Source organism: Heterocephalus glaber, unplaced genomic scaffold (genome assembly GCF_053883595.1).
Source record: "Heterocephalus glaber isolate CG9 unplaced genomic scaffold, H.glaber_assembly_v1.0 deba00001460, whole genome shotgun sequence".
NCBI classification, from domain to species: Eukaryota; Metazoa; Chordata; class Mammalia; order Rodentia; family Bathyergidae; genus Heterocephalus; species Heterocephalus glaber.
Genome location: NW_028258307.1, coordinates 7,495,228 through 7,512,267, shown reverse-complemented (window position 1 = coordinate 7,512,267; position 17,040 = coordinate 7,495,228). Strand labels below are relative to the sequence as shown.

Sequence of the window (17,040 nt, the reverse complement as noted above, 5' to 3'; positions counted from 1 at the left end):
CTAAGCAGCAGAAGGGGATGGCACACTGGATCCTAAGCAGCAGATGGGCTAATGTTCTTTCTTTTCTCCCCCTCCCTTTCTTCCTTTTTTTTTGAAACTAGAAATCCTCCTGTCTCAGCCTCCTAAATCCTAAGACGTCAAGTGTGCACCACCATGCCCAGCTCAAGGAGCTGATGCCTTCTAACAGCCTCATTCAGTAGAAGAGGAAACAAATGGTATTCATTTTGATAAGACATTTTACTTAATTCAATATATATAAAATTGTATCATTCCATCATGTAATCAATATTCAAAAAATTATCCATGAGATAGTTTCCATTCTTTTTTTGTATCAAGTCTTTGAAATCTGGTTTGTGGTTTATACTGCAGCTCATGAAACCGGGCCTGGCCTCAGGTCAGGTGCTCTGAGCCACCTGGGGATAGTGGGTGATGATGGTGTAGCCCCCTATGAGACCCTGGCAGGAGATACACTACAAAGGGGCAAGGAGGAAGTGGGAGAGGGGAGGCTAGAGAGGTGCACATAGTGTGAGGGGTTGGGGGTGCCCCAATGGGGGCAAAAAGGGGGGAGCAGGGTCCTGTGATTCTCAAAGCCCAGTGATGAGCGCCAGGATCCTCTGCCTCTGTCAGGAACTGCCCTGGTGGAGCCCCATCTGCTATGGGGACAGCAGGAGGATGCTGCTCCCATCCCCAGACTCCCACAAAACACTTACCCTCGCTGGGGTCAACACCGCTCGCTGGGACCAGTGGCTTTCTTCCCATGGAAGACCTCTTTGCTTCTGCAGGTCCCTGCTACAGACAGTAAAGATGTCCTGGTCAGAGTCAGGGGACCGGGGTTTGAGGCCTGATCCTGACAACCGCCAGCCTTGAGACCAGGGGTCCTCACTTCTCTTCTGGGGTCTCCATGGAGACACAGATAAACCTCCTGGGAGTGGCTCTCAGGCTCTCCTGTGTACTCACTCCAGTCAGATGGAATATTCCCACTGCCTCCAGCAGGGGGCAGTCACCTCACAGGCTCCCCACCCCAACCCGCGGGGCCCCCTCCAGTGGTGCCATGGATGGAACCTAGGACTTCACATGTGTTTGGCAAGGGGTCTACCACTGAGCTAAAGCACTAGCTTTTTATGAGACTCAGCAGAAGACTGTGTAAGATGACACTCTGAAAAATCCAAAGTGAAGGTTTATTTCAAGAAGGTGAAGTGTTTTCATCAATCATAATGTCTCATGTCAATAGTCTATAAATAAGGAAATGAAAGCATCAACAGTCACCACAGAGGCCAGAAAGATTAAACACCAATTCTGATTTATAAAAACAGCCTTGAATATAAAGGCATATCTCTAAGGAAGAGGATGTCTATAAGGGAAAAAGCCATCAGTCACAGTGGTGACACACTAGAGGCCTTCCTGACAAGGTCCGAGCCAGACCAAAATCCTCGCTTTCTGCAAGCATTGTTTTCGTTGCTTGTTTGTTTAGTTTGTGCAGTGCCAGGATGAACCCAGGGCCTCCTGCATGGCAGGCAAGCTCTGTACCGCGAGCACCTCCCTGGCCCTCTAAGCATTGCCCACCATTGTTCTGAGAATTCTGTGCAGCAGGAAGAACACCAGAAACAGGAAGCAGGATTCTTGGAACAGAGCGGAAAAAGGAGGCATTGTGTTAGTTATGTTTATGCACTTGAAAAACCCTAAAGTTTAAGCAATAAGGAAAGGTGAGTAAAACTCTGGGTGAATGTTTAAAAATGTAGTAGCAACAATAAACTAGAAAATGTACTTAAAAGAGGATCAAATTTATAAAGGCTTTAAAACACCTAAGTACAAAGGAAAGAGCAGTCAAGAAATAAGAATCACTAATCTGTAGGAAAATCTTAATTTAGTTGTAATAAAATACTTGTCTTGAAATTTTCAATTAGTATTTTGGACATGGAGAAAATAATAAATGAATTCCAGATTTTGTCTAGGTGAAAGTATAAGTTTTGAAAAACTAAGGTAGAGGTATTTGCTCTATTACTAAACCATATTGGAGAGTTTCATTGTATAGAAAATTACTATGTATAATGGAATGTCTTTTAGGTAAATAAAATATATAAATATGTAGATATGCATTAAGACAGAGAAAGGACAGACAATCTAGCTCAGTAGTAGGGTGCTTGGCTAGTATGCATGAGGCCCTGGGTTCAATTCCTAGCAGTGTCAAAAAGAAAAAGAGAGAAAGAAAGAAAAGTAAGATTTAGAGAAAGAATCACAGGAAATGATCTGTCATAGTTATCTTGGGGCTGATGAGCAGAGGAGGATGCTTTTATTATTTATTTGAGCCCCTTTCTACACTGTTTAAATTCTTCACTTTGGCCGGGGATTTAGCTCAGTAGTTCCGCCACCTGCCTTGCAAGCAGAAGGACCCAAGTTCGATCCCCGGTACCAAAAAAAAAAAAAAAAAGTAAATTTCTCACATTGAATAGGTATTAATCTCTTTCTAAAACTCTCAAATCACTTAATCAAACTGGAGGGATTACTGGCATTTTTAATGTTTCCTTTCTGTTTTCACTTTCTCTTTGTTAAATAAAGACTGGATGAATCCTTGACCTGTGATTAAGAAGGGACCAAAAGCAGAAGGAAATGGCTAAATGCAATTAGGAAAGGCAGACTTGGAACAATTCAAGGAGCCCTTCACTTTGTATCACATTGCAAAATAAACTTCCCTCAGATTATATAGACATATGCAAAAATGAATCCTTGAAAAACACTAGAGCAATTCATTTTAGGTTGGGGAAAGACCTTTCTGAAGCTGATGAGTAAAAAAAAATCAAATGTTTCTATCGATTTCACTAACAATGAAAATTTCCCTAACAAATCCGTCAAGAAGTTAGGAGTCTGTTATTGGTACAGAAGAAAATGCACGAGCAGGAGAACACATCTTGTCACACAGACCTCAGTGAACTGACACACCAATCATATTTGCAAAAATAGCCCAAACCAAACAATGCACCTTTGAGACAATGTTTTCCTAAATAGCAAACGACAACAAAAGTGTACAATGTCAGATCAAAATACATGAACTGATGTGAACCATCCAAAATGAGAGTGTGTGTGTGTGTGTGTGTGTGTGTACAGTGAATGGCACTTCTACACGTTGACTTAGAAATTCTACTTCTTGCAAACACAGTCAAACCACTGGACAAAGATTTATTTCCAAACATGTCAACGTAATAATCATCTTGGGGTGGATTGCAAATGCCTGATATTAGGAAGAAAGACTCACTAAGTCCTAGGACAAAGCTCATCCCTCATTCAATCAGCAACAAACACCTCTGTACCCACTCTGTGCCTGCACTGCTCCAGGACTCAGGGGTGGGGGCATAGCACGAACATGAAGAGACTCAGAAGTGGAAGTTCACGGAGTGGCTCTGTCACTGCATGGAGCCCCAAGCAGCCCTGTCCGGCCGGGTCAGTCCTCGCCTCTCTGTCCCCACTTCCCTTGTGCCAGGAGATCCGATGACTCGTCCCTCTCCCTCTGCCTGTGGCCCAGCACCACCACCTATCCCCTACTCACCAGCAGACGGTCTGTCTCCCCTGGGCACTGTTCAGGGACACCAGTCACAACCTGTTCTTGTCGCTCAATTTCATGCTCATCATGCTCAAGGGAAGATGAGGGGACTACGTAGCTGAGGACCTCATTGCGGTCATTGTCCTGAGCTTCAGACCCTCTTGAGGGTTTTGGGGGGTTAATGAGGACCTTGGGAATACAGAGAGGCCACTCAGGAGTCCACGTCCAGCTCTCCCTAAAGGGCCCCCGCCGCGTCCCACTGCACCTACCCCAGGCCACCACGGCTCAGACAGCCACAATCTTCTGCTGGCACTGTGATCCCAGTGTCATGCCCAGGTGGGGCCACCACCCTTCCTGGACTCACCCCCAGGGGCAAGGCAGTGGCGTGAGGGTGTCTCCCAGCCAGCGGGGGGAACAGGGTCACACTGGGCTGTGGGGAGCTCAAAATGGCCATTTGCCCCTGACCATTGGCCCGGGGCCTGGGCTGATTTGGAGAGAGCTGTGACAGCGGCACAGGACAGATGGGGATGGGTCCTCTCCAGGTGACGTCTCAGCTGGAAGTAGTTCCTGAGCCCCCACCCGGAGGCCCAGGAAGAGCCAACTCACTCCATTCCCAAGCTTGGAGTCCTGTTCACAGCCCGGAAGAGGAGAGGATCTCCTCGGTGAGGAGGCAGAGGGTTTCTGCTGTAACTCCTCCCTGGAGGTCCTGGACTTCAGACACTGGACAAGATACTGGGTGCTGGGACACCCTTGGGAGGAAGAAGAGAGGGGACAAAAGTAACCAGGGGCCCAATCCTTGAATGGCCCTGCTCTGACCAGCACCATCTAAGTCAGTGTGGTGGTGCACACCTGTAATCCCAGCCCTCAGGAAGTTGAAGCAGAAGGTTCGCCGTGAGTTCAAAGCCAGCCTATGCTGCACAGTGAGTTCAAGGGCAGCCTGAATTACACAGTGAGAACCTGTCTCATAACACACACACACACACACACACACACACACAAACACATGCATGTGCACATGCGCGCGCATGCGCAAGCTGTTTTAATGTCATCACTTCTCGCCCTGTCCAAATGCTCATGCCTCTCTGTCTTGGCTGGGCCCTGCCCTCCTAAATTGGGCTGGGAGATGAGGTCACCATCAGCCTCAAGAGATGGACTGGTTAGCCGGGCATGGTGGTGCACACCTGAATCTCACAGGCAGGAAGATCACCTTGAGTTCAAGGACAGCTTGGGCTAAACAGTGAGTTCAAGACCAGCCTCACCTACATAGTAACTGACACCCTGTCTCAAAAAACAAAATGAGAGAGAGAGAGAGAGAGAGAGAGAGAGAGAGACTGGTAAGATCCTGGAGTGTGAGGTGCCAGGGAGGTGGAAGATGGTAGGATACTTAGAGGAAAAGAAGAGAGGGCCAGGGCAGGAGAACACAGGCCAGGAGGGGCATTGCTGTGTGGGAACAGAGCCAGATGGGGAGGGGCCGCCACTTACTTGAAAAGATGCTCCTCTGGCCACAAAGTCTCCACCACCCAGTCTTCCAAACAAACACAGCCCCAGCCAACAGCAGGACTATAGCAATTGTAACGCTGATCACTATGCGTTCCCAGTCTACGGAAGGACAAGGAGAGGCTGGAGTCCCCGGACTGCTGGTCACTGGCTCTCCAGGAGCTGGGGCTTCCTCAGTGGTCTTGGTACCTGACTCTTTGTCCATACACTTGAGGTCACTCCAGGGGGTACAGGGACTCGCCATCACCTTCCCATCCGGGCACCTGGGTACACACAGGGAGGAAACGATGGGCTTCTGTGAAGGAAGGCAGCCATGTGCACAAGAGGGAGCCACCCTTCCTGCCCAAGGTCCAGAGAAGGCGCCAGCGGAAGGACAGGCTCCTCATGCCTCCAGGTGTCCCTCAAACTCGCCCTAAGTCTGGGGAAGGCCCTCCCCGCTCTGTGCGCCTCCTCTTCGGGTGTGAACGGCATCCCTGGGCTGAAAGAGGTAGTCAGGAGCCTGTGTGGCCACTGCCAACCTTCAGTACATTTAACCTCTCATCCTCTGTCTGGCCTTCCTCCCGATCACAGCAAACGCCAGGGGCTGGACAAGATTAACTACCGGCCTGGCCCCTAAACCCTCAAGGAGCAGCACAACATATTTTTTTCTGTAGATTATATCCTTTAAGGATTTTCTCTCCACATTTCTTTTGTCCCCAGTTTTTTTTGTTTTTTTTGTTTTTGTACTGGGGATAGAACTCAGGACCTTGTGCTTGCAAGGCAGGCACGGTGCCCCTGAGCTACATCCCCAGCCCCATCCCACATTTCTTATTAGTGTATATTGGCTATACAAATTAATGAGTTTCATTTTGGCAGATCTGAACATGTACCTAACCGACTTTAATCATCCCTTATCCCCTCCCTCACTTTCCCTCTAGTTGGACATGTATTTCGGGGGGTCAGCCAATGGGTATGATGTATTCTGATCATATTCATGTCACCTGTTATACACCTTTACACTCTCTTCTCCTCCCTTCTTCCCTTCCTCCTGTCTAATAATAGACTCCGTTCTGCTTTTTTGTCATCTTTTTTAGAATCCACATATCAGGGAGAACATGCTATATTTGTCTTTCTGAGTCTAGCTTATTCCTCTCAACATGATGATCTCCAGATCCATCTATTTTTTTTTTTTTTGGCAAATGACAAAATTTTGTTCTGTTTTCAGTTTAATAATACTCCATTGTGTATATCCATTCATCAGCTAATGGGCACCTAAGCTGTTCCCATATCTTGTCTATTGTAAATTATGTTGCTTTGGTATACAGGTATTCCTATGATGTGCTGACTTTAATTCCTTTGGGTATATACCCAAGAGTGGTATAGCTGGACCAAATGATAATTTTATTCTTAGTGTTTTTAAGAACTTCCATATTGATTTCCATAGTGGTTGTACTAATTTACATCCCAGTACCTTTACCTTTAGCATTTATTTTATTATTATTATTGTCAATGTTTTTATATTCTTATATCTGAATTTTTTTTTGTACCAGGGATTGAACTCAGGACCTTGAACTTGTGAGGCAGGCGGCAATGTTTTTATATTCTTGATGCTAGCCATTCTGACTGGGGTAAGACTGGTCTAGGTGTCTATGCTGTTTTTGTGACTATGACTGTGTAGTATAATTTTAAATCAGGTATTATGATACCTCCAGTCTTGCTCTTACTGCTTAGGATTGCTTCAGCTACTCTGGGTCTTTCGTGTTTCCTTGTGAATCTTAGGATTTTTTGGTTCTATTTCTCCATTGGTATTTTGATGGAGATTGCACTGAATCTGCAGATCACTTTGGGCTGACACTTCAACAGTATTAATTCTGCCAGCCCATGAGCATGGGAGGTCTTTCCATCTCCTAGGGTCTTCTTCAACTTCTTTTAGTGTTCTGAAATTTTCATGATAGAGGTCTTTCACTTTGGTTAGAATGATCCCTGGGCATTTTATTACTTTTTGAAGCTATTGTGAATGAAATTGTTTTCTGATTTCTTTCTCAGCTAGTCATTAAGGTACATAGAAAAGCCACTGATTTTGACATTAATTTTATATCCAGCTAATTTGCAGAAGTTGCTTACCAGCTCTAAAAGTCTTTGGTGGAATCTTTAAGGTCTTCTAAGTATAGAAGGATCAGAAGTGTGGGGTGAGGCTAGCCAAGGCGGCTCTAGTCTTACTATCCCTTTTGTGGATTTTGTGGGGTATAGACACTTTTGTCTTCCTAAGCCCCTGTCTGCACAAGAAAGGACTAAAACATTACATTGTATCATTGACGTGGTATATAAATGAGTATAATCCTGGCTATATTCTACTCATCCTTCTGTTTTCATAGGGAATTAAATCATGTCCTGGGGTCCTCACTGAACAAGCCACCTGGCCAAGGGGAAAATGGAAAAGCCCGAGGTGGGGGGGACCACACAGATGGACCGGGAAGGGCCACCGCAGGCTCAGGAGGCCTCAGTGGTACAGGGATGCCCGGTGGCAGTGGGAGATCTGTCGGGTCAAGAAAGAGAAAGAGGTACAAGGAAATTCATGTCTTCTGTGGGTTCCCTTGGGCCACGGGGAGCCCCAGTTTCTGCATCTTACCTGGTCTGGCATCTCTGGCAGAATTCTGGGGATCCCTCTGACCGGAAGGTGCCATTCTTACAGTAGCACACTGTGTTTGTGGTCCTGTTGCAGGAATATTTCTGTGTTTCTTCTGGAGATAAAGGAAAAGTTTTGGAGGATGAGTTTCCCTGGTTACCCCAATGTCCTTCCTCCCATTCAGCTCCACTGAGTTTATGAAGTAATTGTGAGTGCCAGTTTCTGCAGCAACACACCTAGGCACAGAGAGGAGGGTCCCCTCAGCTGTCACAGACCTCTGCAAAGCCTGCCTCTGGGGAAGCCGAGGAGGGCACTGGGGACATGAAGGCTGAGAGCACTCCACGTTCCAGGAGCTGGAGCCTGGCTGAGGACCAGACCCCAGTTCCCCTGACAACCAGCCTTCTCCTGCACAGCCATGCCATTTTCTTATGCTACAGACCCCACAGCTTTAGTGGGGAGATGAATCTGGGCTTTTTGTGGGAGGTTCTCCAAGGAGAGGCCTAAGGCCAGTGCAGGTCTGACCCATACAGAGATAAAACTGCCTATGTTGGGTCAGAACCGAACACAGTGTGTCCCCTTGCTCAGAGTGGCCTGGTCTCTTCCACTCCTCCTTCACTCTTCCCTCTTCCATCACAGGGATCGCAGTCAAATGCAAAGCAGACTACTGCTTAGCAGCACACAGGAGCCTAGTGCCAGAGCCAGGGCCAAGTCAGGCACGACTCTGACTCTGGCAGGGGTAGGGCTCTTCTTCACTCTGTCCTACAGCTTCTGCTGCGATGTTCCTCCCTCTGCAACCTGAATCCTTGCGCCCACCCTTCAAGGTGCAGTTCCATATGCCCTGGTCTCAGGGCGCTGCCCTCCCTGTGGCTGGGCTCCCTGCTGAGTCACCGTGGGCCCATGGCGGCCTCCAGGGAGTGTTCTTACACAGCAGGCCCCAGTGACTCACTGCCCGCTCCTGGGTGCCACCTGCAAGTTCAGAGGGTAGCAGCAACCGTCCAGGAAATGAAGCTGAGAGCAGTGGACTGGCCCAACCACAAGGGGCAGATCCATCTCCCACTCCTCCCAAGGGGTGGGTTAAATGACTTTCTTAAAAAGTGGCCTGCACCCTACAATAAACGTTCACTGTCTGTAAATTTTCTTTTATTGACTTAGAGAATTGTGAACAGGGTGTTAGGGTGAAGACAAGCCGGGCTGGAATGGGGCTCTCCGAGTCCACATCAGCTACATCCCCACACCCGCCTCAGGACCCCCTTGCTGGGTACCTTGGGCACAGACCCTGCAGGGGATGCAGGCTGGGAGGTTATTGGAGTAGCTGGTATAGTCCACCCCCTCTTCACATTCTTCACACTGTCCACTTTTTTCTGACAGGTAGGAACCTGAGCAGGGATAGAAAGCTGGTGAGCAAACCTTTACAGGATTCCCAGAGCTGGCGGTGGTGACTGGCGGGAGGGACCTCATCTTTGGGCCACCGGTGGAATACAGACGGGGAATAACGCTCGGGCCGGCCTTGGTCAGAACCCTGGTTCACATCTGCTATACCCCTTACCCACCCCTACCCAGGGAAGAGTACCAGGCATGCCTGAAACTCAAAAATGCATAGTACCAAGTGTAAAAAGAATAAGGCTAAATTAAATTCTTATTGTTTTGAGACAGGGTCTCGCTATGTATTCCAGGATGGCCAAGCCTCAGCCTCCCGATGGCTGGAACCACAGGTGTGAACTGCCACATCCAGCTTTAAAGTCAGACTAACTTTGACAATGTGCTCTTGGACCTAAAATATCCAAAATATTATCCTGTCAACATGTAATCAATATAAAACATATATGTACTAGGAATAAAACCCAGGGCCTTAGTGCTAGGCTATATCCCAGACCTTCGAATTTTTATTTTTAATTAATTTTTAATGCTTAATTAACTCATTTTTATTTTTAATTTTTGTTTGTGGGGGAATGGGATAAAATAAAATAAAATTTACTAAAACTTTTTTGTGACACTAAGGGTTGAATCCAAGGGTCACACTAGGGGTCTTCACACTGAGCTACATTTTCTTTCCTTTCCTTTCCTTTTATTTTATTTTATTTTTTGAGACAGGGTCTGGCTAAGTGGCTAAGCTGCCTGCACCACCATGCCTGGCTTACTTTTATTAGTTTATTAATACTAAATCTTTGAACTCCAGAGTGTATTTTCACTCCCAACATATTGATAACCTAGTGTTCCACTTAAGGCACCGGAAAAAGAAGTGGAAACTAAAGGTCAAGCAAGCAAGAAGGAAATAGATTAGAACAGATATCAACGAAACAGAGTATAAAAATCGAGAAAATTAAAAAGACCAAAACTTGTTCTCTGAACAGATCAACAAATTGACAAATTGACAACAGTGAGATGTGGGGGAAGGGCCTCAAATTATTAGAATCTGAAATAAAAGCAAAGGCATTACTACTGACTTCACAGGAAGGACTGACTCTCTATATGGCCACAAATTCAGTAACTTCAATGAACTTCAATTCCTAGAAAGACACAAACTACTGAAACCAACTCCAGATGAAACGCAGTCTGGCAGCCCTTCCCCTTGGGCTTCCGGGCAGGGGTCCTGGAGGACACTGCAGTGGCAGGCAGTATGGCAGCCCCGGAGGGCCCAGGCGGTGGCTGAAGCAAGGTACAGGATCCATGGTCACCAGTAGGTGGGGAAGCTGTGCTCACAGCCAGGAGAGGACAACTGATCCTCCTCCCCTGCCACACTCATGCAGACTGAGGAGACCAAGGCCCAGATGGAGGGGGAAAGGGCTTGCACAGCTTCTTCAGCAAGAGACACAAAGAGGAAGGCGCGGTATGGCGAGTGGGGGTGGGGCTGTCACCAAGGCTTTGACTACAGTAGATGACTTCAGGGAGTTGACTGCACCAGACTCTGGGTTCAGGTGCTGTGAGTAAGCGAGAGGGAAGACAACCATGATGAGGACTAAGAGGACAAGAGAGAAAATTCCGGGCTTAACTGGGAAGAAGGCGAGGCCAAATCTGCAGGTCCCAGGGACACAACAGCTTGCAGACCGCAAAGTGCCTTCTGCCCCAGGGACTGACAGCTACAGTCTCCTGGGGCCAGGCCAACCACACAAAGGAGACACAGCGGACTTGTGTGCAGAAATGGAGTTTGGGGCTAGGTGTCACAGCGGCACCCCTGTAATCACTCGGGAGACTGAGGCAGGAGGATTGCTGAAAGTTGGAGGCCAGCCTGAACTAATAGCGAGACCCTGTCTCGAAAAAAACAAAAAGAAAAAAGAAAAAGAAAATCAGAAAGGCAGTCACACCCAACACAATTACAGAACAGACTTCAGTGTACTGTGGAAGTTTCCAGTGGTGCCCACTGCTCCTTCCTCATATTGCATTTAGGGGAATTTTTGAGGTCAGAGACATGTGTGAACTAGAATCAGCAGCATTCTTTCCTGGTTACTCTGTCAAAAAGCTTGCAGGGAGAAAAAAAAAAAAGGCTTGTAGCGTGCAGCATTCTTTCATAATTACTTTGCAAATACAGAAAATCAAATCCCTGGCTGTGGTGGTGCATATTTGTAATATCCCAGCACTCTGAAAGGCTAAGGCAGGAGGAATGTAAATTGAAGCCCTGCCTGAGCAACTTAGCAATACTTTGTCTCAAAATAAGAAATGAAAAAGGGCTCAGGGTGTAGCTCAGTGCAAAGGCCCTGCATTCAATCTCTAGTACTGCAAAACAAAAAAAGAAAAAAATAATAATAGGAATCCTATAGCCAGCATCATGTCTAAACCATTTTATGTTCAGACATTGCACCTTCATAAGGGCTGACCACCTGATTTTGCTGCACTTACTAAGGACTTCATGTGGCTCACAATGTCCGGCTCAGAAGGTTCAAGGGTTAGTCTGAAGTCTCCTAGAAGAAATCCAGCAGAAAGTCCGCCATCTGGACTCTGATCTGCTGCACAAAGTGAAGTTCTGTGTCCTCTTATTTAACCTGTCCCATGCCCCAGTGTAAAGCATAGTCCATGTAGTAGGATGTGGCTGTATTAGACTTCCTGATATCAAAAGAGCTGTGTGTTCACATCCTCTGGGATTTATAACTTAATTTGGGTTGTAGTCTGATGTCACCACAATTTTTTTTTAAATATCCTTTTATTGGTACATTTTAGGTATACAGTATAATGACATTCATCATTGGAGATATGCACCTTTACATACTCTCTTGGTTCTATTTTTTCCCCCTTCCCCTGCCCTCCTGTCACCACAAATTATATTCACCTGTACTTGGATCCAGCACAGGAGAAGGGAGCAGGAGGGAGGGAGCACTCTTGTTTCTTTTAGTCATTGTTTTATTTGGATAATGTTTTTGTGTTCCACATTAAGATCTGTTTTGCTTTGCCATAGAATAAATTCCTTGACAGAATATATTGCCTGGTTAAATAAGTAACCTGATATATGCACTAGAATTGGGAAATGTTTGCCAGTCACTAGGGTGGAACCAAACAGCCTTTCTTTGATCTGCAGGACAGGGGTGCCGCAGGCTCTCTAGGTGCTGCTAGAGCTTTGGCTAGTCAGGTCCAAACTGTACTGGAAACTGCTAGTGCAAGAGGATGGCTTCCGCTCAGGGTAAAGGAGTCCCTGACCTGTCCTCACAGATTGAAGGTGATGTGAGCAGAATCTCACTTAACATCCATTCAAGCTTCATGGATCTCGCATGATCTTTGATAAGAATTCCTTACAGACTAGTGGCCAAATTTCAAGGCCTTGGACGTTCTAAAGATGCAGTGATTGTCCCAGTTAGCTCTGGGACTGTGTTAGTCAGCTTTCTCACTGCTGGGACAAAATACCCAACACCCCCAATTTAAAGGAGGACAGGTTGATTCTGGCTCCTGGTTTCAGTCCATGGTTGGCTGGCTCTCAGGCAGAAATGGCATGACAGAGAGGACCGATAGAGGAAAGGTGCTTAATCCTTAGCACCCAGGAAACAGAGCCATAGAAGGAGTCATGGACAAGAATACACCCTTCCAGGCCATGCCCTTATGACTCACCTCCAGCCAGGCCCCATCTCCTAGCTGCACGCTGAGCTACAAACTCGTCCATGAGTACAGCATCATGTCTGGTATAATCACCTTCCAAACACATGACTTGTGGGCATGTTTTAGATCTAAACCATAAAAGTTACCAACTTTCTAGTGTTCATTTGGAAAGCAGGTCAAGTGACAGTGATGTAGCACTCCTGCTTTTAATATGACAGCTTAACTATCCATTAGTATTTAGTCCTTAAAAGGGACCCAAGGAAGCCATCCAAGACTACCAAAATGCTTCTTTTCTAATTTTGTCCCTTCCGTTCAACAGAAGTGTTTCACAGTGGTTCCTGACCACTGGAAGGAGAGTCTGAGTTTCTCTAGAATAAATCCCTCTGCCAAATGCAGAAAGGCAGATCTGCTACAGGCAAGAGCAAAGTAAATGGTATGGGAGGATTTCCTAGAGGGCCAGTCTTGATGAACCTGTCAGAGCAGGAACTGGAATCCAGACAGGGCTATGGCTATCTCCTGAAGGACCTGCCAGCCACTCTGGGTGCTGGTGCTGGGAGTGTCTGAGATGGCAGGGAGGGTGCTTGCCTGCTGGTGTATTTGTGTGGGTAGCCGAGCTGGCCCAGGGGAGGCTGACTGATTAAATGGGAAGAGATCCTTGCTTAAACTGAAGACTTCATTTGGGAACTAAAAATCTTAACAAGTAACCTCTTGAACCTTGAGCCACATATTTTCTTGAAGAGTGTGCATTTGTTCTTGCACAAGGAGGGGGCTTATATTATTGAGAATAGGCTGAGATGAATATCACGAAGGTTATATTTAATGACATACTGTACTGGAAATCTGAAGACCTGCCTGCCGTAGATTTAAATTCCAACACTCGCCATAAATCTCTGCAATTGCAAAATATCAAAATGCCTAGGAATCATTTTAATAACCGTATGATAGGTGGGAAAAAAGGGTGAGAGAGACTATCTGAATAAACCCAGAACAAGGCTGGGAATTTAGCTCAACAGCTCAGCGGCACAGCACCTGCCTAGCAAGCACAAGGTCCTGAGTTCAATCCCTGGTACCAAAAAATAAAAAAATAAAAATAAATAAAAAATTTAAAAAACAAAACAAAAGCACTAGAACAAATAAGGACAGTGACTCAGCAAAAATTAAGCTCAAAAAAAAGTCCACATCCAGGTGATTTCACCACTGAATTCTATAAAACATTTCAAGAAAAATTAATACTAATGATTCCCAAACTTTTCCAAAAATTAGTGGTGCAGAGAATACTTCTCAGCTCATTTTGGAAGACAGTATTAGCTCCCTAATACCAAAACCAGAAAAGGACATCATAAGAAAAGAAAGCTGTACGACAATTATCTATAGGATATGGATGCAAAAATCTCCAAGAAAATACTAATAAATTAACTTGAGGCTTATAAAGTAATTAATTGTACACCATGTCCAAATGGGTTTTATGCTATGCAGGTAAGTTCAGATTCCCAAACATATTAATGTAGCAAATCATATCAGCAGAATAAAAAGCACAGGTCATGTATTATCTTAAAAGACATAGGGAAAGCATTTACGTCCAATCTCACAAATCCAATATCCTTTCATGACAAAAAAATCACTGAACAAAATAAGAATAGAAACTGCTTGGTGAATGTGCCTCAGCCCAGATGGGCACAATCACTCCCAGAGAGGGCTCCGTACCATGGTTTCTGAGCTGCCCCAGAAGCTCTGTGGGCGTCCTCCACTTTCACACTCCCAGCACTGTCCAGTCCCCTCACCATTTCCCCTCCCACCTGGAGAGAGCTCTCTCCTCCGGGCCACCTCGATTTGGGCAGGCTCAGGGCTGCTGAGCTGGATGGGATGCTGGTGGCTGGATTCAGCTTCCTTAATCTGAGCTCATTGAACAGGCAGGGACCTTGCTTGATGCCCCTTTGCAGGGGGCTCCCTGCTCAGTGCTGCAAGCATGGAGGGGAGGTGGGGGCATGGTCCCAACCAGCAGTTGACCCACTCTTATCCTAGCAGATGCTGGAGGGCAGATACCAGCGCCTCCCCATCCTGCAGCCCCCCTGGTTCCCAACATCAGCACTCAGCCTTGGCACTCCGCAGTCCTGTCTTTTCTGTCCCTACCTCTCCCCGGCTGAGGCGGCCCTCAGTCCTGGGAGCTAGGCAGATGTGGTGTCTGCAGAGCGGTTTTGAATGCAGAGCTGAAGGAGCTACCCGGACTGGGGGCAGGGAGCACCCTACCTGCTCTGGGCCGGCACATCTACCCATGCATACATCCTGGCACCTGTCCCTCCCCTTCCTTCTTAACTGATGCCCACTGAGCCTGGCATTCTGAGTAATCAGCATTGCACCCAGCTGGCACTTCCATTTCAGAAGCCATGGAGACCCTGGGGGAGTGAGGGGTCCCCGCCTTGGCAAGGCAGGACATCTCGAGTGCAACCAACTCCAGCCCTTTGCTTCTCTGTCCTCCAAAAAGGGAGTCCCCAGGGTGCTAAGCATGGATCAGGACAGGGTGGAGGTCACTTGTTCCCTCACACAGGTGTCTGCATGGCCTGAAACACCAAGGGTGACCAGCCGGCGGTGTCCTTACTTCTCCTGGTTTCAATGATGTGCAGTGTTTAAAACAACCATGTTTGATTCTAAATCTTTTGCTATCTGAATAAAACAAAATTTATTTTTAAAAAAAATGAATAAAGAAAGAAATAAACTTACTCAACCTGATGAAAGGCACCTCCAAAACCCCCACAGCTAACAATATAATTAAAGGTGAAAGACTGAAAGCCCCACCCCAAGATGTCTGTCATCACCACTGTTATTCACCACTTTTATTCAACGTTGTGCTGGAAGTTCTAACGAGGGCAATCAGGCAAGGAAAAGAAAAAGTCATCCAGGCTGAGCGTGGTGGCACACACCTGTAATTCCAGAGCTCAGGAGCTGAGGCAGGAGAATCACAGAGAGTTTGAGGGCAGCCTGGGCTCTATAGTGAGTTCAAGGCCTGCCTGAACTACATAACAAGACCCTGAATTACATAGCAAAACAAAAACACAAAAAGAAATACAAACTATCTCTACTTCCAAAAGACATCATCTTATATCCATTGAAAAAGTATTATAAATAAGTTCAGCAAAATACAAGACCAACATATAAAAGTCAATTATATTTTCATATACTCACAATGAGCAATCCAAAACTAAAACTAATAAAACATTCTATTTCTAACAGCATCAAAATATGTTATTTAGAAATACATTTAACAAAGCAAATGCAAATCTGAAAACTGCAGAACATTGTTGAAAGAAATTAAAGATGATCCTAAATATATGGAAAAACATCCCATGTTCATGGATAGAAAGAATTAACAACGTTAAGATAACAGTACTCTTTACCCTGGGCTACAGGTTCAACATAATCCTGATTAGAAAGCCAGCTGACTTTTTTCTTTTGTTCTTTTGTTTTTGTTTTTGGTACCGGGGATTGAACTCAGGACCTTGTACTTGCAAGGCAGGTGCAGTGCCACTGAGCTAAATCCCTGGCCCCTAGCTGACTTCTTTGCTGTTTAGATGACTCTAAAATTCACATGGAATCACAAGGGACCCAATATAATAAAAATTATCCTGGAAAAGGAAAATAAAGCAGGAAGACTCACACTTCCTGATTTTAAAATACATTCCAGCAGTATTCAAGACAATGCAGCACTGGCAAAAGGAAGACATGGACCAATGAGATAGAATTGAGAGTCCACAGATAAATCTGTACATTAATGTTCCACCGATTTGCAACAAGAGACCATCCAATGGGAAAGGACAGTCTTTCAACACTTGATGTGGGCACAACTGCAACCGGATAGCCACGTGCAAAAGAAAGAAGCTGAGACCTTATCTGGCCCTCCATAGAAAAATTAACTCAAAATGGATCGATTATCTAAATGGAAATGTGAGCACTACTGCACTCTTGGCAGAAAATACAGGGCTAGATCTTCATGGCCTGGTATTTGGCTAGGCTCAATAAGCCTCTGTTGAATAAATAACTGGGACCTGCAGGGAACAGAAGACTGGCAGAACATGGTGACAGGCTTGGTATGAAGGATTAGAGATCAACCTTAGAGATGTACCTGCCGGACAAAATCCTCTGGAGGAACTCAGCTTCCATCTCTGAAGATCAGCTGGCTCATGAGCTTTGGTGGCTATGACTTGCTCAGTGATAACCTGTGGAAACAAAGCATGAGTGGCTTCCAACTCTCACCCATCTTGAGATCAACCTCACAACCCTTTCTCCCTTCCTCCAAACCAAACAGAATTTGGCTCTTTTTCCCAGTTCTAAAACTCTCAACCATTCATTTGTATTCATATTTGTCTGTTGGTCTCTTATGAACGGCAAA

General features: G+C 46.0%; 1 protein-coding gene across 6 annotated transcripts in view; it reads right to left on the bottom strand.

Moving 5' to 3' along the window:
- Tnfrsf10b (TNF receptor superfamily member 10b) overlaps positions 1–17,040 on the bottom strand; it is a 34,680-nt gene that overhangs the window by 2,452 nt on the left and 15,188 nt on the right. The window contains exons 2-9 of one of the 6 annotated variants that reach the window (XM_013073426.3): positions 16,774–16,867; positions 8,900–9,013; positions 7,641–7,752; positions 5,222–5,295; positions 5,018–5,134; positions 4,142–4,284; positions 3,542–3,724; positions 711–789 (exon numbers count right to left, since the gene is read on the bottom strand). In XM_013073426.3, coding sequence (XP_012928880.1) covers positions 711–789; positions 3,542–3,724; positions 4,142–4,284; positions 5,018–5,134; positions 5,222–5,295; positions 7,641–7,752; positions 8,900–9,013; positions 16,774–16,867 — 916 coding nt within the window. Of the gene's footprint in view, positions 1–710; positions 790–3,541; positions 3,725–4,141; positions 4,285–5,017; positions 5,296–7,640; positions 7,753–8,899; positions 9,014–16,773; positions 16,868–17,040 lie in introns of all 6 variants that reach the window. The other 5 variants (XM_087216816.1, XM_004848338.4, XM_004848339.4 and 2 more) reach the window with 5 other exon arrangements.